This window comes from Peromyscus eremicus, chromosome 1, assembly GCF_949786415.1.
Source record: "Peromyscus eremicus chromosome 1, PerEre_H2_v1, whole genome shotgun sequence".
In the NCBI taxonomy this organism is placed as follows: Eukaryota; Metazoa; Chordata; class Mammalia; order Rodentia; family Cricetidae; genus Peromyscus; species Peromyscus eremicus.
The window spans coordinates 173,974,994-173,998,166 of record NC_081416.1 but is presented as its reverse complement, the minus strand read 5'-3'; the positions used below and the strand labels follow the sequence as shown (position 1 = coordinate 173,998,166).

Genomic DNA, 23,173 nt, shown 5'->3' with positions numbered 1-23,173 from the left:
GACCTGAGTTCAATTCCTGGGACCCTCGTGATTGAAATGAGAACCATTTCCAACAAGTTGTCCTCTGGCCTCCACACATACGCCATGGCATGTGCCCAGCACCATCCCCCATAAAATAAATAAATAAATGCTCTTTAAAAATTAAATAACACATTTTTTGTACCTTTTTTTTTTTAGATCTTTATCATGTAAGCCATGCACAGTTGTTTTTTACCAAGCTTGGATTCCACTGAATACCATTCATGAAGAGACAACATTGTAGAAATGAAGGATGGGTTAGACCCAGTGGCACAGGCCTATAATCACAACACTTGGGGGACGGAAGCAGGAGGATCGGGCCAAGGTCAAACGAGGCTACATGAGACCTTGTGTCAAAAAAAAAAAAGAAAGAAAGAAAGAAAGAAAGAAAGAAAGAAAGAAAGAAAGAAAGAGAAGATGTTGGATGGTTCCTGGTTGCCTAGAGTCTGGGGTTACACAGCCCAGTGGTAGTTTACTTGAGTGGCATTTGTGAGCTCTGGATTCCATTCCCAGTGCCATTAAAAAAGAAGAAGAAGAAGAAGAAGAAGAAGAAGAAGAAGAAGAAGAAGAAGAATGAATAACACGAAATTCTCTTGTTCTCTGGTTACCCTGCCCCCAGAGGTCATCATATTACATGTGCATCTGCCCAGGCAAGCCAGTGGACAGTACAGCAAAGGTCTCTCTTAGAAACGAAAGCCAAGTAATATCTTAATGTGATGTTTCTCTTCAAAGGAATTTATTCCTATAATTGCTGTTGTTTGTTTTTGCTCTTTTGGGGGGGGAGCTCACCACCCAACTCCCAAATAAATCACACGACGGAGGCTTATTCTTAATTATAAATGTCAGCCTTAGCTTGACTTGTTTCTTGTCAGTCTTCCTTAACTTAAATTATCCTGTCTACCTTTTGCCTCTCAGCTTTTCCCGTTCTCTTACTTCTGTCAATCTTACTCTTAGTCCTTGGCTGGCTGTGGAGCTGGGTGGCTGGCCCCTGGAGTCCGCCTCCTTCTCTGGATACTTCTTTTTGCATCCCAAATTTCGCCTTCTGTATATTCTCTCTGCCTGCCAGCCCCGCGTATCCCTTCTCCTGCCTCACTATTGGCCATTCAGTTCTTTATTAGACCACCAGGTGTTCTAGACAGGCACAGTAACACAGCTTCACAGAGTTAAACAAACAAAAGTCACACACTCCGGAATGATATTCTACAACATATAATCCCAGGATTCAGGAAGAGACAGGAGAGGAGGAAAAGGAAAAAGAGAAGGAGGAAGAAACAAGGAAGAGGAGGGCTGGAAAAGGAGCTGCTGGGCCAGTGGTGGTATGTCCTCTACACTGCCTGACTCTTTTGGGTTGAGGTGTCCTGGTATGTCCTCTACACTGCCTGACTCTTTTGGGTTGAGGTGTCCACCGTGGAACGAGTGAAAGACTTGCTGTCCCTGGCCACAGAGTCCTCTGAGAGCACATTCCGGATGATGCTGGGGAGTGACCTGCGAAGCCGCCCTTGGAAGCTCTGGCCGGCCACTACGTAGATGATGGGGTTCACACAGCAGTTGATGTAGGCCAGAGACACACACAAGGAGTTCAGCCTCTGCACCTTCAAGAAGGTGGGCGAGGACCGGGGCAGCCAACCTATCATGGTCCCTGTGACCTGGTAGGGCAGCCAGAAGACAAAGAAACAGGTAACCACGGACACCACCACCTTGAGCGTCTTGGTGGAGCGTGTGGCCCGGCGACTCCAGGTCCTTAGCAGGAGGAAGGTGTAGCAGAGACTGAGCGTGAGCAGAGGCAACACAAAGCCCATGATCAGCCGCAGGATGGTCACAGCCCTCTCCTTGTGGATGCCACCCTTCCCATAGTTAGTGCCACATATAGACTTCTTTGAGAAGGGTTCTTTGTACACCTCACGGAACAGGAAGGACGGGATGGAGAGAAGCAGTGCTAAGACCCAGGCCACTCCGCAGGCCATCCACGCCAGGCTGGTCCCTCGGACCTTCTGACACCAAATGGGGTTGAATACCAGCAGGAAACGATCGGCGCTAATGGTGGCCAGCAGCAGGATGCTGGCGTACATGTTGAGCAGAATAAGTGAGGGTAGGATTATACAGGTCTTGGGGCTGAAGGGCCAGTCGTCATTCTTTATAAGGGCCACGAACAGGACAGGCAGTGCCGCGCAGGAGAGGAGGTCGGCCACCGCCAGATTCAGAAACCAGATGGCATTGATGGTACGTCTGACCTCGAATGCGGTCACCCACACCACCAGGGTGTTCCCGGGAACTCCCACCAGGAACACAGCCGAGTAGATGATCAGGGCTACAATATCCTCAGGATGCCACAGCTGAGGGGGACCACCATCCACAGGCACATCAAGGTTTATGATCTCATCAGGGTAGTTATCATAATTGCTGTAGTCGTTGGCGCTTTTGTTTATGGGTTCCTAAGCAGAGTCAAAGAGGTAGACAGTGTGTGAGTTGGCAGTCACATCCCCAGGGGACTGGGACATTACCCCATCTTTCTGAGTCTCAGCTCTTCCATGGAGATGCTGAAGGTCTACATAACCAGCCATTTGTAGTTTTTATTTTGAGACAGGGTAAATTACCCAAGCTGGTCTTGAATGCAATCTGTAGCCAAAGTGAAATCATGACATTCCTCTTACCTCAGCTGCCCAAGTGATGATAGTACAAGCAAGGCCCGCCATACCTGAACTTCAGTGCTGTATTGGGGGGTGGATGGAGTTGAGACAGGGTCTCACTCTGTAGACCAGGCTGGCCTCAAAGTCACAGAGATCTGCCTGCCTCCGCCTCCCAAGAGATAGGGTTAAAGGTGTGCGCCACTATGCCTCACCAATGAGATTTTTTAAAATTTATTCTTGCCTATCTGTGTGTCCACATGCATATCGTAGCACACGCATGGAAGTCAGATGACAACTCTGTGGAGTCCATTGTCTCCCTCAACCTTTATGTAGGTTTTCGGATAGAACTCAGGTCTCCAAGGTCTGGGGTGAGCATTTTCCCTGCTAAGCCATCTCACCATTGATGGGATTTATTTTAAGTGTGTGTGTGTGTGTGTGTGTGTGTGTGTGTGTGTGTGTGTTTATGTCTATGTGTATGTTAGTCCAGGTGCCCTGGAAGGCCAGAGGAGAGCATTGGACCCCCATGGAGCTACAGGTGGTTGTGAGCTACCCTACCTAGAAGCTAGGAACTGAACTCCAGTCCTCTGGCAACTACTCTTGACTGCTGAGACATCTCTCCAGCTCCTGGTGAAACATTTTAAAGGATCAAAATATGTGTGAGGATTGTCCTGCGTTCAAGCTCAGCACGAGCTATGTGGCCAGGCACTATCTCCCTCTCCACCACACACACATACAACACTATCTCCCTCTCCACCACACACACATACAAACACAAACACACACACACACACACACACACACAATGATTTTGTTGTTGTTGTTTCTTTATTGTTTAGTGGGGTTTTTTTATTTATTATGTATACAACGTTCTATCTGCATGTAATGCCAGAAGAGGGCACCAGATCTCATTACAGATGGTTGTGAGCCACCATGTGGTTGCTGGGAATTGAACTCAGGACCTCTGGAAGAGCAGCCAGTGCTCTTAACCTCTGAGCCACCTCTTCAGCCCCTTGTTTAGTGTTTTGACAGACTATACCCCAGGCTGGTCTCAAAACTCATACTATGTAGCTGAAGATGACTTCAAACTATGGATTGTCCTGCTTCCACCTCCCATAAGCTGGGATTACAGGTGTGTGTCCTGAACTTGGAACAATATCCAAAGCTGAAATAAAGATAGGACAATGTCGCCGGGCGGTGGTGGCGCACGCCTTTAATCCCAGCACTCGGGAGGCAGAGCCAGGCGGATCTCTGTGAGTTCGAGGCCAGCCTGGTCTCCAAAGCGAGTTCCAGGAAAGGCGCAAAGCTACACAGAGAAACCCTGTCTCGAAAAACCAAAAAAAAAAATGTCATTATTGGAAGTGAAGCTTCATTCTGTGGTTGGCATGCCCAGTGGGGTGGGTTCCCACAGGGTGACAGTGTTCACACAGGGTGACAATGTAACCATGATGTGTAAGGACATTGGGCAATGTGGGCCTTTGAAAACAGCGATGGGTGTCTTGTGGCTTTGTGGCTTTCCTCTAAAACAGCAGTTCGGAACATGTGGGTCACTTCCGGGACCAAACGACCCTTACACAGGGACCATCAGAAGACGCAGATATTTACATTACAACTCATAACAGTAGCAAAAATCACAGTTATGAAGTGGCAACAAAAATAATTTTATAGTCGGAGTCACCACAACATGAGGAACTGTATCAAAGGGTCACAGCGTTAGGAAGGTTGAGAACCTCTGCTTTAAAAGTTCTTTTATTAAACCAGGCTTGATGGCTCATGACACTCAGGAGCTGGAGGCAGGATGGGGAGGCAGTCAATGCTAGCCTGTACGACATGAAACCCAAACTCAAATTTTTAAAAATGCTGGAGAGGAGCGAGCTTAGGAATGTGGACAGAGTGCTTACCTAGTATTCATGAAGCCCCGGGCTCCAGACCCAGCACAACACTGGCTTTGGAGTCATCCCCTGGAGTCCAGACCCGAGCCGCCCTACATGAAACACACATGTCCCTCTGCAAACGTCTCCTGCTCTGAGCGCTCCCTTTCATGCCTCCTTATCTCCTTGGAAACCCAGCAGTCCACCCATTTCCCAAACCTTAAAGCTTCGGAACTCAAGAGTCGGAAGCAGAGGCAGTGTTTGGGGCCAGCAGAAGGCAGAATAAGAAATAAGAATTAGGGGGCTGGAGAGGTGGCTCAGCCATTAAGAAGAGCGCTTGCTACTCTTGCGAAGGACCCGAGTTGTTCAGTCCCCAGCACTGAGGTGGCAGCTCACAACTGTGCAGAATTCCGGTGCCAGAGTCTGACATCTCCTGACCTGGGCAGGCTCCTGTGGACACGTGATGCACACACATGCACACATACACACGAAACTGATAAACACTCTTTTAAAAAATAGAAATGTGGGGCAGTGGTGGCGCACGCCTTTAATCCCAGCACTCGGGAAGCAGAGGCAGGCAGATCTCTGTGAGTTCGAGGCCAGCCTGGGCTAACGAGTGAGTTCCGGGAAAGGCTCAAAGCTACACAGAGAGACCCTGTCTTGAAAAACAAAAAAATAGAAATGTGAAGCCAGGCAGTAGTGGTGTGCACCTTTAGTCCCAGTACTCGGGAGGCAGATCTCTGTGAGCTCGAGGCCAGCCTGGTCTACAGATCAAGTTCCAGAACAGCCAAAACTACACAAAGAAACTGTTGTCTTGAAAAGCAAAAATAAAAACAAGAATGGGAATAAATTTTGAACCAGATGTGGTGAGATGTGCCTGTATAACCCCAGCACTGGGGAGGCTGAGGCAGAAAGATGATGACTTCCAGACCAGCCTCGGCTACACATTAAGTTGAAGGCCAGCCTGAGCTACATAACTAGACCCTCATCTCAGTAATAATAAATAACAACAACAACAAAAGAAAATAAGTATGAAACTTCTTGTATTAGCCTGGCAGTGGTGGCACACACCTTTAATCCCAGCACTCAGGAGGCAGAGGCAGGCAGATCTCTGAGTTCGAGGCCAGCCTGGTCTACAGCGTGAGTTCCAGGACAGCCAGGGCTACACAGAGAAACCCTCTGGGGGTCAGGGGAGGGATTCAAAGGAGAGAGTAAAAATGCTTGAAAAATAACCCTGGGCCCCAGCCCCTCACCCTACTCTGATTCACCCTCAGCTCCACATCTTCCCACTCGCTACTCTGGCCATCCCCAAGGTCCCATGCTCAAGTCACTAAAGGGTTAATTCTAGGCCTAACTGGATAACCTCACACTCTGCTCCTCAGGGTTTTCTCAAGTCCCCAGACAGGGATTGAATGTTTCTCCTAGAGAACCAGCTCTCACCGTCCTTGCTTCGATGACTCAGACCTCTGCTGCGGGCCTCTCTAAACCCCAGTCTCTCACACTTGTCAACTGACCTCCTCCCTTCCTGGCTGATCTCACCCTGTCCTCTTCCTGGCTTCGTGAGGCAGAGAAAAAGATGCTGATTCTAATCTCTACGGTTTCCTGGAGCTCCCAGATACAAACATCTCAGGAAACTTTGACCTTGACAGAGTCCCTGGAAAGGGGGAGATTGGCTGAGCGTGGTGCACGCCTGTGATCCCAGCACCTGAGAAGCTGAGGCAAGAGGACCTTGAGTTTGAGGCCAGCCTGGGCTTCCAAAATTCTGTCTCAAAACATAAAACAAGGAAGGAAGGAAGGAAAGAAAGAAGGAAGGAAGGGAAAGAAGGAGAGAGAGAGAGAGAGAGAGAGAGAGAGAGAGAGAGAGAGAGAGAGAGAAGGAAGGAAGGAAGGAAGGAAGGAAGCAAGCAAGCAAGCAAGCAAGCAAGCTTTGGAACTACCCAAAGTATTCCACCAAAGGGATTGAGTAAATTAGTGTGGGCATCAAGGCAACAAAGTATTCTTTAACTTTGTGTTAAAAGGAACGAGGAAGTTGTTGATAAACTGATACAGAAAGATTCTGATATCTAAGAAAAAAATTTGTAAATAGGAAATAAGAGTGGGCAATGAATGAAATACATTACCTATAAAGGAAGAATGAACTCCCTTTGTGTGTGTGTGTGTGTGTGTGTGTGTGTGTGTGTGTGTGTGTGTTCGTTCATGTCTGTATACACAGACTAGCTGCACACGCTTTAAAGTAGTGGTTGCCTCCGAGGAAGGGACTAGGACTCGGATACTAAGAGAGGTATCCCTGTGGCTCTTCTTGAACGTGGAACACAGTACCTCCTGCAGAAACAGTATTATACAAGACACCCTTGCCTCTCCACACACACAGTGTCCACGTCTGTGGATACAACTAATCATAAGGTCAAAAGTATTGGGGGGAAAAAAAGGAGAAAAAAAGAACTGGGAAAAAAAGAAAAAGAAGAGGATGGAGAGATGGTTCAGCCATGAAGAACACTGGCTGTTTTTGCGGAGGTCCCGATTTCATCTCCCAGCAACCACAACAATCTCACAAATGCCTGTAGCTCCCGCTCTAGGGAGTCTAATACTATATTTTGCCCTCGGAGAGCACCCTCACATGGGTGGCAAACAGACACACATACATAAAAACAAATCTTATAAAAACAAATAAATAAATGATATGAAAATAGTTGCTTAAGGAATATGACAAGAAAAAAAATCTATGCATAGATTTTACAGAGGTGGGAGGTGGAGCAGGACAGGAAGACAAAGCCATCCTTGGCTACATAGTGAGTTCCAGGTTCAGCCTGGGCTCCAGGAGAACCTATTTCAAAATAACAATACTTAATAATAACAATAATGTGGGGCTGGGGATGTAGCTTAATTGTAGTATGCTTGTCTGCAATTCTTGGGAAGATAAGAAGGCTATTTCTTTTTCAATCAGATGTCAACCAGTCTGCTAACCAGATGTTTACCTGGCTCTTGCCTCAGAAAACATCCTCTCTGCAAGGAGAGAGAACTGGGGGCAGGGTGAGAAGGGGGCATTTAAGAGAGCCTAGAAGCTGTCCAGGAAAACATCCAGGAGAAAAAAAATGGCTTCTCTCTCTGTCTCTGTCTCTGTGTCTCTGTCTCTGTCTCTGTCTCTCTCTCTCTCTCTCTCTCTCTCTCTCTCCCTCTCCCTCTCTCTCTTATAGGTGTTTCCATGGAGGTGGAGATGCTCTTGTCTGTGAGATACAAGATGGCAGCCGCCAGCCACCCGAGAGTACTGAGCTTGGGAGATTGAGTTGAAATATCTGAGGAAATGATCTCTTAAATGTAATCTCTAAAATTAAATTTAGAGAGAAAGCATGTGACTGACAGTTGCCGGGTGGATCGGCACTGAGAGCATCTAGGGCCTGAATGTCAGCACCGGGCTGTTTGGGTGTGCGTGCTTAGTTACTGAAAGCACTGTGCGACGTGGGGACACAGGGTTATTCTTGGTCCTAAGTTTTTATGCTTTTTTTTTTGTTTTCTTTTCTTTTTCTTTCTTTTTTTCTTTTTCCTTTTTTTTTTTTTTTAGACAAGGCTTTGTGTAGCCCAGGCTGGCCTTGAACTCCTGATTCTCCTGCCTCTCTCTCCCAAGTGCTGGGGTTACAGGTATGTGCCACTGAGACCAGCTTTCACTACGCGTTTCAAGTATTATCTCATTTAACATATATGGCAGCCCCCGGAGTGCTGCCGCTGTGGCCATCCCCAGTCCACAGATGGAAAAAGAGAGGCTCTAGATAAGCTAGGAAGCCTCCCAAGTCAGCTCTATTAGGAAGAGTAGAGCTAGGGGAGGAACCCCAAGAGAATGGGGTGCCGGGTGTGCTGGCACACCCCTTTAATCCAAGCATCTGGGAGCTTGAGTCCAGCCTCATCTACATAGAGAGTTCCAGGACAGCCAGGGCTATGTACTGAGACTCTTTCTGAAAAAGAAGAGAGAGCAAGAGAAAGAAACGAACAAGAGCCTAAGTCCCTGTTGAGAAAGGATGAGACTTCCCATCGGGATAGTACATGTCTGTTAAAAGGGCTGTGATACCCTTGAAATAGATGCGTATTCTGTATCCCCCATACTGATTGTTTACTTATGTAGTGAATTGAAAATGCTTAGCAAGATGACTGGCATGCAGTAAGCACTATTTCACAATATTAATATTACTCATTCAAAAGAGATAAGAAAAAATATGCATAGGAGCTAGGTATGGTAGAACAATGCCTGGAATTCCAGCACTGGAGAAGCTAAGGAGGGAGAATCATGTGATTAAGACTATCTTGGGCTAGTGACATCTTGTCTTAAAAGATCAAGGACTGAAATGTAACTCAGTGGTAGAGCCCCTGCCTAGAATCCCCCAGTGAGGGGCTGGGGGTGTGGCTCAGTGGTAGAGTCCCTGCCTAGAATCCTCTAGTGAGGGGCTGGGGTGTGGCTCAGTGTTAGAGCCCTGCCTAGAATCCCCCAGTGAGGGGCTGGGGGTGTGGATCAGTGGTAAGGCCCCTGCCTAGAATGCCCCAGGGAGCTTAGCCATAGAGCACTGGTTTAAGAATCCAGAGCAAACATTGGTTGTAGTTCCATCCTATCTAGGTCATTATCCCTCATTATCCCTGGACAATATTTGATAACCATTCCTTTGTATATAGTCTTGTATTAGGTTAGAACTTTCTTATTTAGACAAAAAGGGGGAGATGTAATGGGTAGCCATTCCAGCTTTAATCTGTAAGTTCCAACCCCCATTGAGACTTTGGCAACTGTCATGCCTACAAGGCGGGGCCAAGGGAGGTGCCTGGAGACCCGAGATCTGGATGGGCCAGCGCTCTCTCTGGTCCGGGACCCTGGACAGTGGAGGTGGGCCAAGCAGAGCTCCAGAGAACACCGCTGGACTGTGAGACACCTTCCCCAGACCCCATGATCTACCTATCCCTTAATTTGTAAGTTATGCCATTAAATAAATCTCCTTTTAACTAAAAAAAAAAAAAAAAAAAGAATCCAGAGCAACCTCCTCCCCCCAGCCCAAATCAAGGACTCTACAGGTTGAGGGTCAATAGAGTGACTTGGTGCTGAAAAACACCTTGTGCAGAAAGGAAAAAGAACAGTAGGCCCTCCCTGTTCTGGAAACCCCAATTGCTCAGGGCAGAACCAGAAAATGACATGGGACCCAGGGACATGAAGAAAGCTCACAACTTCCCTGGTCATCAAGTTTTCCATTTCCTCTTTTGTGTGGATGAAGCAAGGCCGTGTCTTGTGTTACCAAGGTGCCAAATAGCAACTCTCCTAGGACCATGCCACCACCTTAGGGCCCAGGCATCAAACGGGACCCGCTCAGAGGGACGTGGACTCTGGGCTCCAGGCCCCCTCTAACTTCTCCAGTAATGACCACTCTGCCAAACTGCTGTCAGGACTTGGCTTGTTTGTTTGTTTGTTTGTTTTGAGAGAGGGTCTCATTCTGTAGCCCTGGCTGTCCTGGAACTCACTCTTAGACCAAGCTGACCTCAAACTCAGAAATCCGCCTGCCCCTGCCTCCTGAGAGCTGGGATAGTAGGCGTGTGCCACCACACTGGGTGGTTTGTAAAATTATATTTTTGTTGTTGCTTTTCTGAGACAAGGTCTCACATAGCCCAGGCTAACCTCAAAATGACTATGTAAGACTGAACCTCCAACTCCTAGGCTTCTACCTCCCACACACACCACCACACCCAGTCTTGCAGGATGCTGGTAACTGGACCCAGGACTTGCAGCACTCCCACCAAGCACTCCCACACCTGAGCTGTATCACAAACCCATTTGTCTTTTAACACAATATCTCACAGTGTAGCCCAGGCTAGCCTGAAACTCACTATGTAGCCCAGGCTGGCCCGGAACTGCAGCACCCTGCCTCAGCCTCTTAAGGGCTCAGATTACAGGTGTAAGCTACCACGCCCAACATCGAGAACTCTTCATTTAAGAGAACCAGCGCCAGGGTTTTCTGTCCTGAAGAACCTTCTCAGGTCTACAGCCCTGTGAGGCTGCTGCGATTCCCATAAGTCCTCTTAGTCCTTGGCCACATCCCATCCTCGGAGAATGAGCTCGGGTTGCAGGTAGGAGAGGGCAGATGAAGAGAGATTGAGGAAGGAAACGGGCAGGCAGAGTCAGATAAGGAGAGTGAGGGGGGAAAGGAACCCACTCACCATGTCCTGGCTCCTCCCGGGTTCTGTAGGACCAAGACGGATGCCTGAAGGTCCCTTCTATCGTCTGGGCCGTGCTTTTAAAAGCCTCAAGAAGAGATGCAGGCAGCTGGGAGGAAATGACTGTCTTGCCCCTCTGGGGTGCTCATTGGTCACACTCTGGCTGTTCTAGCTGGGGCTCCCTCCACCGGTGCGCACCCAAAAAACCCCCGGCACCACCCAGTGCCACCCAAGCAGAGGAGAAAAGTCAGGCTTGGGAAAAGGAGGAAGTCTCTGGCCCCAGAAGGGAAAAAGGCAATGTTCAGAGCCTCGTCCCCTTTGGGGATGCAGCTGGCCTTGGTTCCCCCATCTGAGGAGGACTCTGCTTCAACTGAAGGAAGTCTTGGGGCTCCTGGGGTTTCCAGAGAACAGGGATGGTGACCACAGCCCCAACCTCCCAGCCAGGTGGCCTTAAAAAAATTTATTTATTTATTTATTTATTTATTTATTTATTTATTTATTTATTTATTTATTTATTTATGAGTGCTCTATCTGCCTTATGTACACCTTATGCCAGAAGAGGGCACCAGATCTCACTACAGATGGTTGTGAGCCACCACTTGGGTGCTGGGAATCGAACCCAGGTCCTCTGGAAGAGCAGCCAGTGCTCTTAACCACTGAGCCATCTCTCCAGTCCACACCAGGTGGCCTTTATAGCTAAAGTACACATGGGGCTGTAGAGAAGACCCAAGTCTTGGGGCTACCTCCCATAGGAGGTGGGTGGGTGTGATAACACACACCTGTAATCCTAGCACTCAGGAGGAGGCTGCGGCAGGAGGATCACCCTGGGCTGCAGAATGAGACCTCGTCTCAGATAACAAAAGCATGGTAGCTCGGTTGGTAAAATGTTTGCCCAGCATGCACAAAGCCCTGGGTTCCAGTCCCAGCACCACACAAAGTCTGATGTAGTGGTGCATCCAATCCCAGCACTCAGGAGGCTGAGGGAGGAGAATGAGAAGGTCATCCTCACTGTAGAGTATAGTTCCAGTCTAGACTAGGCTATTAAAGCAGGGGTTCTCAACCTTCCTGGAATACAGTTCTTCATGTTGCGGTGACCCCCAACCATAAAATTATTCCATTGCTACTCCATAACCGTAATTTTGCTACTGTTGCGAATCATAATGTAAATGTCTGACATGCCACCCCAAGGGGTCATGACCCACAGGTTGAGAACCACTGCTTTACAGGCAGGGAGAAAGTTTCAGACCAGGCACCATGGCACACACTTGTAATCCTACCATTTAAACTGAAATAGGAAGATCAAAATTTCCAGGCCGTCTGGACTACATAGCAAGGACCGAGTCTCAAAAATAACAACAACAACAAAAACAACCGAAGGTCACATGTTAATCCTAACACTCTGTGAGTTTGAGGCCGTTAAGGGCCACAGAGTGAGAGCCTATCTGGGAGAAAAAAAAAAAAAAAGCAAAAGAAAAGAAACATCTTACGGTCTTCCCCCGCCACACACACCTTTGGTGTTTTTCGCATACACGTATGAGGGTGCTGGATCCACTGGAACTGGAGTTATAGACAGTTGTGGGCTGCCATGTGGGTGCCGGGAAATGAACCCCAGTCCTCTGGAAGAGCAGCCAGTGCTTGTAACCACTGAGCCATCTCTCCAGCCCCATCTTACTGTCTTAACCGCATAATTAATCCTGTGATGTTTTGTTTTCTATTTGTTTGAAATCCTCCTGCCACACCCTGCCCTGTGTACCTAACACATCAGCCACGTGAGACCACTGTGCCCTGGAACTTCCGTGAGTATGCGGGAGATGGGCTCAAAGAGGAACACACTTCCTGGATTTCAAAGACCACACGTGGGGGAAAGGGTTTCTAGGTGTGGCCCGGCATATCGATAATCTCAGCATTTGGGAGGTGGATGCAAGAGACTCCATAGCTCAAGTTCATCCTTAGCTATACAGACAGCTGAAGGCAAGCCCGGACGTGAGACACCATCTCGAAAAATCAAAGACAGCCAGGCGGTGGCACAGTTTTAATCCCGGCACTTGGGGGGCAGAGGCAGGCCGAGCTCTGTGAGTTCAAGGCCAGCCTGGTCTACAGAGCGAGATCCAGAACAGTCAAGGCTACTCAGAGAAACCCTGTCTCAAGAAAACAAAACCAAAAATAAACAAATAAACAAACATGGTAAGTTTACTGATTTGTTTTGTAAACTGTGCATGCGTGTGTGTGTGTGTGTGTGTGTGTGTGTGTGTGTGTGTGTGTAGGTCAGAGGGCAAAGTGCAGTTCTTTCCATCTACCGTGTGGGTCGCAGGACTTGAACTCGGGTCAGCAGGCTTAGCAGCAAGCACTTTAACCTCAGAGCCCTCTCGCTGACCACTTGTTCTTAGGTCCAGCTGAGGACTTTCAATTTACAGGATGGAAACCAGAGACGCTGGAGAGACTCGTGACCCGATGGGGTGGAAACTGTGGGCTGTCTTTCCTCCATAGCCCCCAGTGCCCCGGGAAGCCTGTCCCCTTCGGAAGCCCATGAGCCAAGCAGGTGGCTGTGGCCCCCATTTCTCCAAGGGAAGCAGCTGAACCCAGCCACCAGCCTGTCAGTGGCTACGGGAACACCATACGGCGGCAATGGTCATCGCTAACCCCCACCTGCTCTCCTGCAGAGTGAGGCTCCAGGCCGGGGCCGTGGTAGCTTCTGAAGCAGGATGTGGTGGCCCCATCCTTACAGTGCTGAAACACAAGGGCCTTCCCACACTGGCCAGGTGAGCTTCTAATATCTGCTCTGCCTAAGAAACAGGAGGCTGGAGAAATGGCTCAGGGGTTAAAGAGCACTGCCTGCTCTTCCTGAGGTCCTGAGTTCAATTCCCAGCAGCCACATGGTGGCTCACGACCATCTAGAATGAGATCTGGTGCCCTCTTCTGGAATGTAGGCAGACATGCTAGAACCCTGCGTACATAATCTTTAAAAAGAAAGAATAAATAAATCCCTTAAAAGAAAGAAACAGGAGGTCTCTAATTTCAGTCTGGTCTACAGAGCAAGTTCTAGGACAGCCAGAACTACAGAGAAACACCGTCTTGAAACGCTTGTGTGTGTGTGTGCGCACACACACACACACACACACACACACACAGAGGAAGAAGAAGGAGGAAGGAGGAGGCGGTGGGAAGTGCCAGCACTAGAGAAATGACTGTTAAAGACTGTCCTCTAACTTCCACCATGCACCACGGCCACACAATAAATAAATAATTTTAATGCCAAGCAGTGATGGCACACACCTTTAATCCCAGCACTCGGGAGGCAGAGGCAGGTAGATCTCCGTGAATTTGAGGCCAGCCTGGTCTACAGAGCGAGTTCTGGAAGAGCCAGGGTTACACAAAGAAACCCTGTCTCGAAAACAGCAACCAAATGTAATTTTAAAAATTAACCAATTAGCCGGGCGTTGGTGGCGCACGCCTTTAATCCCAGCACTCGGGAGGCAGAGCCAGGCGGATCTCTGTGAGTTCGAGGCCAGCCTGGGCTACCAAGTGAGTTCCAGGAAAGGCGCAAAGCTACACAGAGAAACCCTGTCTCGAAAAACCAAAAAAAAAAAAAAAAACCAAAAAAAAAATTAACCAATTAAATAAGTGGACTGTGTTAGTTAAGGCTTGTGGTTTATGAGATTGAAAAGTTACAATCTCAACTCTTCCAGAATCCATATGTCTGAAAGTCATGGTGACCCAAGGCAGCCCTGTAGAATGTTCTAGAAGGGTCTTTCTAGACCTCTTCCAGTTTCTGGTGGCCACTGGCTACATCGCTCCAACTTCTGCCTCCATCCTCACACAGGCCTCTCTTCCGAGCACCCTCCCGTCTCTTCTACAGACACTTGAAGTCCTTTTATTATCCACAAAGCCCCCTTTTCCAAATAACGTTATATCCACACCTTCTACGTGGTCTTGGGGTGTTTTGCGGGGAGAGGGGTCAACGTTCAAGCCACTCCATGGACCGAGCTGTTCTCCAAAGTGGAGGGAGCGTTTCAAGGCATGTTCTTGTTATTGTCACCAGAAGGTTCTGGACTCTGAAGTACCTAATGTGAGCAGGGTAAATAGACTCTGGGTCGTCTTAGGTCATCCAGCTCTCGCTTGCTATCCCGGATGGTCCCACATCCTCTGCACTGGCCTCTCCCGAGTGGGAAACGAACGCAGGTGAGGGAGCTGGGGACGTGGTTCAGTTGGTATAGTGCTTGCTTAGAATGCAAGACGTCCTGGGTTTGATGCCACAGCACCACAGAAAACTGGATGTGTGACACGTGCCAGCACGATCAGGAGCTCAAGGCCATCAAGTCCAAGACCACCCAGGGCCACGTGATACCCTGTCTCAAAGACAGAAGAAAAAGATAAGCACTCAAGCGCCTGACCGGAAGCGCTGATTTCAGCCTGGGAAGGCTAAGAATCCAGCTCGGAGATCTGGTTAAACGTTTATCCGATGCTCGATGTGCGGCTAGCGCCCTCTTGTGGCCGCGTACTAATCACGCGCCTCTTCAGCGCTCACCCAAGTTTATGACTTGGGGCTGTGCTTTAAATATATATTTATATTAAATATATATTAATTAATCTGTTCTTTCCCTGCACCTATCTCTATGCACCACGTGCGGGCCTAGTACCAAAGGAGATGAGAAGACGTTGTCGAATCTCCTAGAACTGGAGTTACAGACGATTGCGAGCCTCCTTATGGGAACTGGGATTTAAACCTGGATCCTCGAGGCTATTAACCTATTAAGCCATATCTCCAGCACCCTGGGTGTGTGCTTTGTGTGTGTGTGTGTGCTTGTTTTGTATCGCTGAGAATCAAACGCGAACTCATACCTTACGCATGCTAGGCAAGTACTCTACCATTTGCCTACAGTGACGCCTCAGTGGTTGAGTTTGAAATCTACTGAAGCTCTGCGGTGAAGGCCGAGAGGTTGTCTTCGGAAGGAAGGAATTTATATTCTCTAATTTGTGCTTTCGGCCTCAAAAATCTCTATATGGTTGAGGACGGCCTTGAACTTCCATCTTTCTGCCTCCACCTCGGGTTACAGAAGACTGTTACAGTATCAGGTTTATGAGGTGCCTGCCAGATATGGAGCTCTGGGCTTCCTGTATGCTAAACAACTGGTCTACACCCCAAGCCCCTAGTCTCTCACCCTGGCTAGAGCTGTTGGACATGCACCTGAGAAGATAAGGAGGTCTTGGGTTGTGTGGAACCAAATGTTAAAAACCAATATATACGGGCCGGGCGGTGGTGGCGCACGCCTTTAATCAGCACTTGGGAGGCAGAGGCAGGCGGATCTTTGTGAGTTCAAGGCCAGTCTGGTCTACAGAGTGAGATCCAGGAAAGGCACAAAGCTACACAGAGAAACCCTGTCTCGAAAAGCCAAAAAAAAAAAAAAAAAAAAAAAAAAAACCAATATATACAAAATCTACAGGAGAGTGGCAGTTTTGCTTGAATTTCCCCAAAAGTAGTCAGTCTCTTGAGATAATAGTTTTAGGGACAGTAGTTTATTTGTAAAGTGTCTAAAATCCCTCAGTGAGGGGCTGGAGGTGTGGCTCAGTGGTAGAGCCTCTGCCTAGAATCCCCCAGTGAGGGGCTGGAGGTGTGGCTCAGTGGTAGAGCCCCTGCCTAGAATCCCCCAGTGAGGGCTGGGGTGTGGCTCAGTGGTAGAGCCCCTGCCTAGAATCCCCCAGTGAGGGGCTGGGGCGTGACTCAGTGATAGAGCCCCTGCCTAGAATACCCTAGTGAAGGGCTGGGGTGTGACTCAGTGGTAGAGCCCCTGCCTAGAATCCTCCAATGAGGGGCTGCCTAGGTTATGTGAAGTCTTAAATTCAGTCCCTAGTTTTGCAAAAGAAAAAAAAAAATGAGGAGCTAGAGAGATCCTTCAGTGCTTATGGGTACATATTGTTCTTCCAGAGGCTAGGAACTCCCATGAAGGGGGCTCACAACTGCCTTTAACTCCAGTTCCAGGATCTGATGCCTTGTTGTGGCCTCTGTGGGCACCTGTACAGATGGGACATGCACACACACACACACACACACACACACACACACACACACACGCATACACAAATAATAAAAATGAATCCTTAAAGTTTAAATTAATAATAATTTCAGCTTTTCCTTTTAATATGCCTACTAAAATTATAATTACTTGGGCGATATATACTTTAACTCTAATAGACAGTGCTGTTCTAGAATCTCCCTCAGTCAGAACAAATACTCATTGTCACCAACATTTTCTGTTTTCTGGAGAAAAAAAACTGCATTAGGTTTCTGTCAGGGATCATTTTGTAATTTTTGGTGGCAGAAAGTTTACTTTTGCCACTCAGTGGCGAAGTTACATAACCTTGACTACAACAAGGTCCACCAGAGGGCAGGCAGCTGCAGCCAGGAGTTGGTCATGCCACCCTGAAATAAAAATAGACAATCATTCAGAGATGTGTGGGCTTATGGACTAAGTGGGGGCCTTTTTCTTCTCCAAAGAGAATCTTTTTTTTTCCCTTTAGTTTTTTGAGACAGGGTTTCTCTGCATAGTTTTAGAGCCTGTCCTAGAACTCCCTCTGTAGCCCAGGCTGGCCTCAAACTCACAGAAATCCCCCTGCCTCTGCCTCCCGAGTGCTGGAATTAAAGCCGTGCTCCACCACAGCCTGGCTGAGAATCATTTTAATTAAAAAGAAGGTGAATGAGCCCAGCTTAGGAGTGCACGCCTTTAATCCCAGCACTCAGGAGGCAGAGGCAGGCAGAACTCTGTGAGTTCGAGCCCAACCTGGTCTACAGAGAGAGTTCCAGGACAGGCTCCAAAGCTACGCAAAGAAACCCTGCTTCGAAAAAAACCCCCCAAAAAAAAAATTGTATTTATTATGTGTATCAGCATTTTGTCTGTGTGTGTGCATGTGTGTGCATGTGTGTGTGTCTGTGTCTGTGTGTGTGTGCATGTGCGTGTGTGTGCATGTGTGTGCGTGTGTGTATGTGTGTGTGTGCCTGTGTGTGTGTGTGCGCGTGTGTGTCTGTGTGTGTGAGTGCGTGCGTGTGTGTGTGTGCGTGTGTCTGTGTGTGTGTGCGCGTACGTGTGTGTGCGTGTGTGCGTGTGTGTGTGTGTGTGTGTGTGTGTACCACATCATGTAGTGCCAGTGAAGGCCAGAAGAGGGCATCAGGTTCCCTGGAACTGGAATTACAGTTGTGAGCCACTGTGTGGGTGCTGGGAATCGAACCCAAGTCCTTTAAAAAGGTAACCAGTGCTCTTAACTGATAAGTCATCCTCCAGCCCACTTCTGTCTTTTTTAAACACCACACTTGATGTTTGATAATTTAAAATGATTTATTGTTCTGTGAACTCCCTCCTTTTTTCTTTTTCTTTCTTTTTTTCCTTTAAAACTTTAAATGTGAATTTTTTTATTTTATTTTATTTTATTTGGTTTTTTGAGACAAGGTTTTTCTGTATAACAGAGTCCTAGCTTTCCTGGAACTCACTCTGTAGACCAGGCTGGCCTTGAACTCACAGAGATCCCCCTACCTCTGCCTCCTGAGTGCTGGGATTAAAGGTGTGTACTGCCACACCCAGCTGATCTTTTTTGGGGGGGTGGGGGGAGAGACAGGGTCTCACTATGTAGCCCCTGCTGGCCTGGAACTTGCTGTGTATCAAGCCGGCCTCAAATTCACAGAGACTGTTGGGATTAATAGTGTGGACTACCTCGTCTGGCTAGCCTACAAGTGTTTAATTCACTGAATTCATGAGTTTCCTCATCCTCAGGAGGGTATCCTGTTGCTAAGGCAACGGAGAACGGTGACTACACAGTGGGACCTTCAGTGAGAACACCAAAGCCACGCATGGCCCTGAGAGACGGACAGACGGAGCAATGGGCTCCTCCTGGAGGTAAACATTCACGGGGCATGGCCCTGGTCTCTCAGTCTCCCGAGGCTTCCAGGACCTTTTGCTTTTGGGATGATTCCAAGATGCATTCCTTTCAGCAAAGAACAGAACAAGCTGGTTGGGTTATTAATATGCATGCAGGCTTCCATGCTGCACATGGGAAAGCTGCTGTCCTCACGAACTCACTTATATCTGATTTTCTCAGATGACGTGTTTTACACCTGTGGTGGAAGAGGGTGTGTATGTACCATGGCACACAAGCGGAGGTCCGAGGATGATCTGAGGGGGTCACCAAGCCATGTGCATCCTCGGGCTTGGCGACAAGTGCCCTTCCCTACTAAGCTGTCTTGCCGTCTCTACTCAGACCATTTTAACCAGGGTCAGATGCACAATCTCTGTGTAGTCCCACTATATAGAGAGGGGGCACCACCTTAATCTCCCCAAGAAATTCTGTGTGTCTGTGTGCACACGAATGTTCATGTGTGCAGGAGCATATTCACATATATGAATGCTTTGTTTCTTTTTTTTTTTTCAAGACAAGGTTTCTCTGTGTAGCCCTGACTGTCCTGGAAATCATCTGTAGAGCAGGCTGGTCTCGAACTCACAGAGATCCGCCTGCCTCTGCCTCCCGAGTGCTGGGATTAAAGGCGTGTGCCACCATGGCTGGCATGTACATGTTTATAAAGGCCAGAGGACAATCTATGGCGTCATGCCTCAGGAGCTGTTCACCAGTGGTGGTGGTGGTGGCGGCGGCGGCGGCAGGGGGAGAAGACTTCTCTCACTGAGGCAGGGCCTCACTGATTCAGCTAGGCTGGCTAGCGTAGGCCACAGGCATCCTTCTACCTCCGCCTCCCCAGTCCTAGGGTTAGAAGCATGTGCCACCACACTTTGCTTTTTTACATGGCTTTATTCTGTGACTCAGGCCCTGGAGCTTGCTAGGCCTGAATGTTACAAACTGAGCTACCTTCCTAGGCTCACAAAAGACTTTATACATTTTTGTTGTTTTTTGAGACAGTCTTTTTTTTTTTTTTTTCCAAGACAGGGTTTCTCTGTGTAGCCCTGGTTGTCCTGGAACTCGCTCTGTAGACCAGGCTGGCCCCAAACTCACAGAAATCCACCTGCCTCTGCTTCCCGAGTGCTGTGATTAAAGGTGTGCACCACCACCACCACCACCATCACCACCTGGCCACAAAATACTTTTTAAAAACTGTTTATTCTTAAAACCATGGTAAAATACACGCAACATAAAGTTTACCATAATATTTTTTTGGGAGGGGGGGTCAGGCTTGGTGGCACAAACCTTTAAATCCAACACTCGGGAGGCAAAGGCAGGCAGACCCCTGAGTTTGAGGCTAGCCTGGCCTACATATTGAGTTCCAAGGCTACATAGTAAGACCCTGTCTTAAACAAACAACCAAAAAATAATTTTTTTTTATTTTGAGATTTTTGAGACAAAGTATTGCTATGTAGTCCAAGCTGTCCTAGAACTCATGTAGCTAAAACTCATGATCATCCTGTATCAGCCCCCTAGGTGCCTCCACTGCATGTGTGACCCAGCATGGCCAGCATGCATAGAGGACACTGGAGATTGTCAGTTCTCTCTTTCCATCGTGTCTTTTTAAAAAAGGATTTATGGCTGGGTGATGGTAGTGTACACCTTTAATCCCAGCACTCTGGAGGCAGAGCCAGGCAGATCTCTGTAAGTTTGAGACCAGCCTGGTCTACAGAGAGAGCCCCAGGACAAACAGAGTTACACAGAGAAACCCTTGGTGGGGGGAGGATTTATTTTATTTTTCAGTCATGTATATTAATGTGTGCCTCTCCTTGTGTGTATATGCCAAGTGTGTGTAGTGCTCACAGAAGCCAGAAGAGGGTGTCAGATCCCTTAGAACGGGAGTTTTGAGCCACCAGACTTGACTGACTTACCTCGGTGATGGAACTGTGATCAGGACTCATAAGCCAAATAAACCTTTTCTTCCTCAAGATGATTTTGTTCACAGTGTTTGTCACAGCAATAGAGAGCAAACTCGGATAAGGGGAGGTGAAGTCTCACTGTATAATCCAAGCTGGCCTCAAACTCACAGGGATTCTGATGCATCTGCCTTGCAAGTAGGGCCACGGGCATGTGCTGCCACACCAGCTTCTGGGTGGCATTTTGGAGGAGATAAAAACTTTCAAACCCTGGGGGCCCCTCAAAGAGGATTTTTTTTTTTTTTAGACAGGGTTTCTCTGTGTAGCCCTGGCTGTCCTGGAACTCACTCTGTAGACCAGGCTGACCTTGAACTCACAGAGATCCGCCTGTCTCTGCCTCCTAAGTGCTGAGGTTAAAGGTGTGCGCCACCACCGCCCAGCTTCCCAATTCGTATTTAAGCAGCACAGCTTCAGCCTTTCCCAGGAAGTCTCCGCTAACTTTAAATAGCATCTGCCCTGTGGGAGGGTGATTTTCCTGGTATCATTTTCATATTATTTATTAAAATTAAGATGAAACAGAATGTCTAGCAATTAAGATGGCATTTTCCCCCTTCTATAAATATTCAAGTGGTTTATAAACACCTCTTGTGAACGACTTCAACAATGCAGAAGTTGAGAGACTGTGATTTTGTTCTATCCTGGTTGAGTTTTGAGACAAGGTCTTACATAGTCTAGGCTGACCTCAAAACTCAGCAGTGCATGCTGGGTGGTGGTGACACGCATCTTTAATGCCAGCACTCAGAGGCAGAGGCAGGGGGATCTCTGTGAGTTCAAGGCCAGTCTGGTCCACAGAGCGAGTCCCAGGACAGCCAGGGCTACACAGAGAAACCCTGTCTTGAAAACAAAACAAAACCCAGCAGTGTAGCCAAGGATGACCCTGACCTTCTGGATTCTGCCTCTGCCTTCCGAGCACTGGGATTTTAGGTGTGTGCCAGCATGCCTGATCGTTTGCTCTGACAAAATGCCTCACAGAAGCCACTTAAAGAAGGAAGGGCTCATTGGGGAACAGTCCATCATGGCAGCAGGAGCTTGAAGCAGCTGATCACATCGCGGTCCCATTCCGGTAGTTGAGAGGTGAATGATAGCGTTCAGCAGGCTTTCTCCTTTGTATTAGGCCCAGGACCCCAATCCGTGGGGTGATGGATGCCACCCACAGTGCGAAGGTCTTCCCACCTCAGGTAATCTAGATGATTCCCCCACACACGTGTGCCCAGAGGCTTGTCTCCTAGGTGACTCCAGAGCTCATCCGGTTGAGGACTAAGACGACCACACCAGGACGGTGTGTGCTAGGCTGAGTCACGGCAGCCCTGCTTGGTTATTGTTTGGTTTTCCTTCAGAGGCAGGGTCTCCTCTGAGAGCCAGGCTGTCCTGTCCCATGGGATGAGGCCAGGACACTCACTCCTCCACCTAGGAGTTGCTTCCGTTCTTTATAGCACGGGGTGGCGTGTCTCCTTGCCGAGTGATGGTCTTATGGTCCCAGATGGATGGCAGGCTATGGAACCAAGGTTGGGAATCTCATGGTGCCTGGTTTTGTTTTTTTTTTGTTGTTGTTGTTTTTCTCATGTGGTATGGAATGGCATCCTGACTGGATGAGTGGAGTCCACTGCCTGGGGATGAGGTCACTGAACACGGCTGTAGGAATATGGAACACACTGCTGTTCCCAAGAGTAGCATACTCTTATCCCCCAAGCCACTATGGCCATCGTGTGACCATTCCTGTGTATAGTAAGATTCCTGTGTAACAGGACGGAGATGGCTACCCAGCGGGACGGACATGCAGCCAGCATCCTCCGAGTTAGCCTCTGACTTGGCAGGCAGGCTAGCCTCTGATACTTCAGGGTAAATCTAATACAAGAGAGAGGATGAGATGGAGGGGCTGGGTGGCCATTTTCCACGGCTGGAGGGCCGAAAGGAAAAGTGTATGGGTGAGATGGGTGCTTTGCGGCTGTCGGACGCTGGAACCCACAGAAAGGAACAAGAATGGGGAAGAGGACAGAGGGAGTGACGCGTGGGATTCAACACACAAGGATGGACAGTACGAGGAGGACAGTGACAGGCAGGGAGCACTCGGCACCCAAACTGCTCAAACTGGCAAAGACTTTTAAATAAGCAATGAAAGAGCTTGTCACAGCCTGGCTCGTGAGACTGTGAGACGCGGGGGCGTATGGGCTCAGTCTGGCTGCTGTGGAGGCAGGAAAAAAACTGAGCAATGGAGCTACCCATCCCTCCTCAAGACAAAGGCTGCATGAGCTGAGACGACCTGAGGGAAAGCGGTCCCTGATGGGCTGGCTTCTAGGGACCTTAGGGACACACAGCCCCATGGACACACACAGGGACAGAAGAATGATTGGCACTGACAGAGAACTCAGCATGGGAAGAGCAACATCTGATGCTCAGTTCACCGGGCCAGACAGAACTATGTTCATAGGAGACGTAAGATGATCCTGCCAGGTCTGAAGGAAACTCCGCTTGCCCAAATTCTGGTGGTTAGGCAAAAGCCAGCATTCCTCAGGAACTTGTGAAGCCAGTCCCCCTCTACCAAAGAAGCCATTTTCCTTATCACTGGCAAAAGGGACAAATGGCTTTCTGTGGTGCCTATTAGCATTCCAAAGCACATGCTAGCCTCCAGGAT

General features: G+C 48.4%; 1 protein-coding gene across 1 annotated transcript; it reads right to left on the bottom strand.

Moving 5' to 3' along the window:
• Positions 1–614: 614 nt before the first annotated feature.
• Positions 615–10,877, bottom strand: C5ar1 (complement C5a receptor 1). The gene is made up of 2 exons (XM_059253577.1): positions 10,694–10,877; positions 615–2,450 (listed from the first exon to the last, which is right to left on the bottom strand). Exons 1-2 carry the CDS (start codon positions 10,694–10,696, stop codon positions 1,389–1,391), a joined length of 1,065 nt encoding a protein of 354 aa, XP_059109560.1. The 5' UTR covers positions 10,697–10,877; the 3' UTR covers positions 615–1,388.
• Between the last annotated feature and the right edge of the window lie 12,296 nt (positions 10,878–23,173).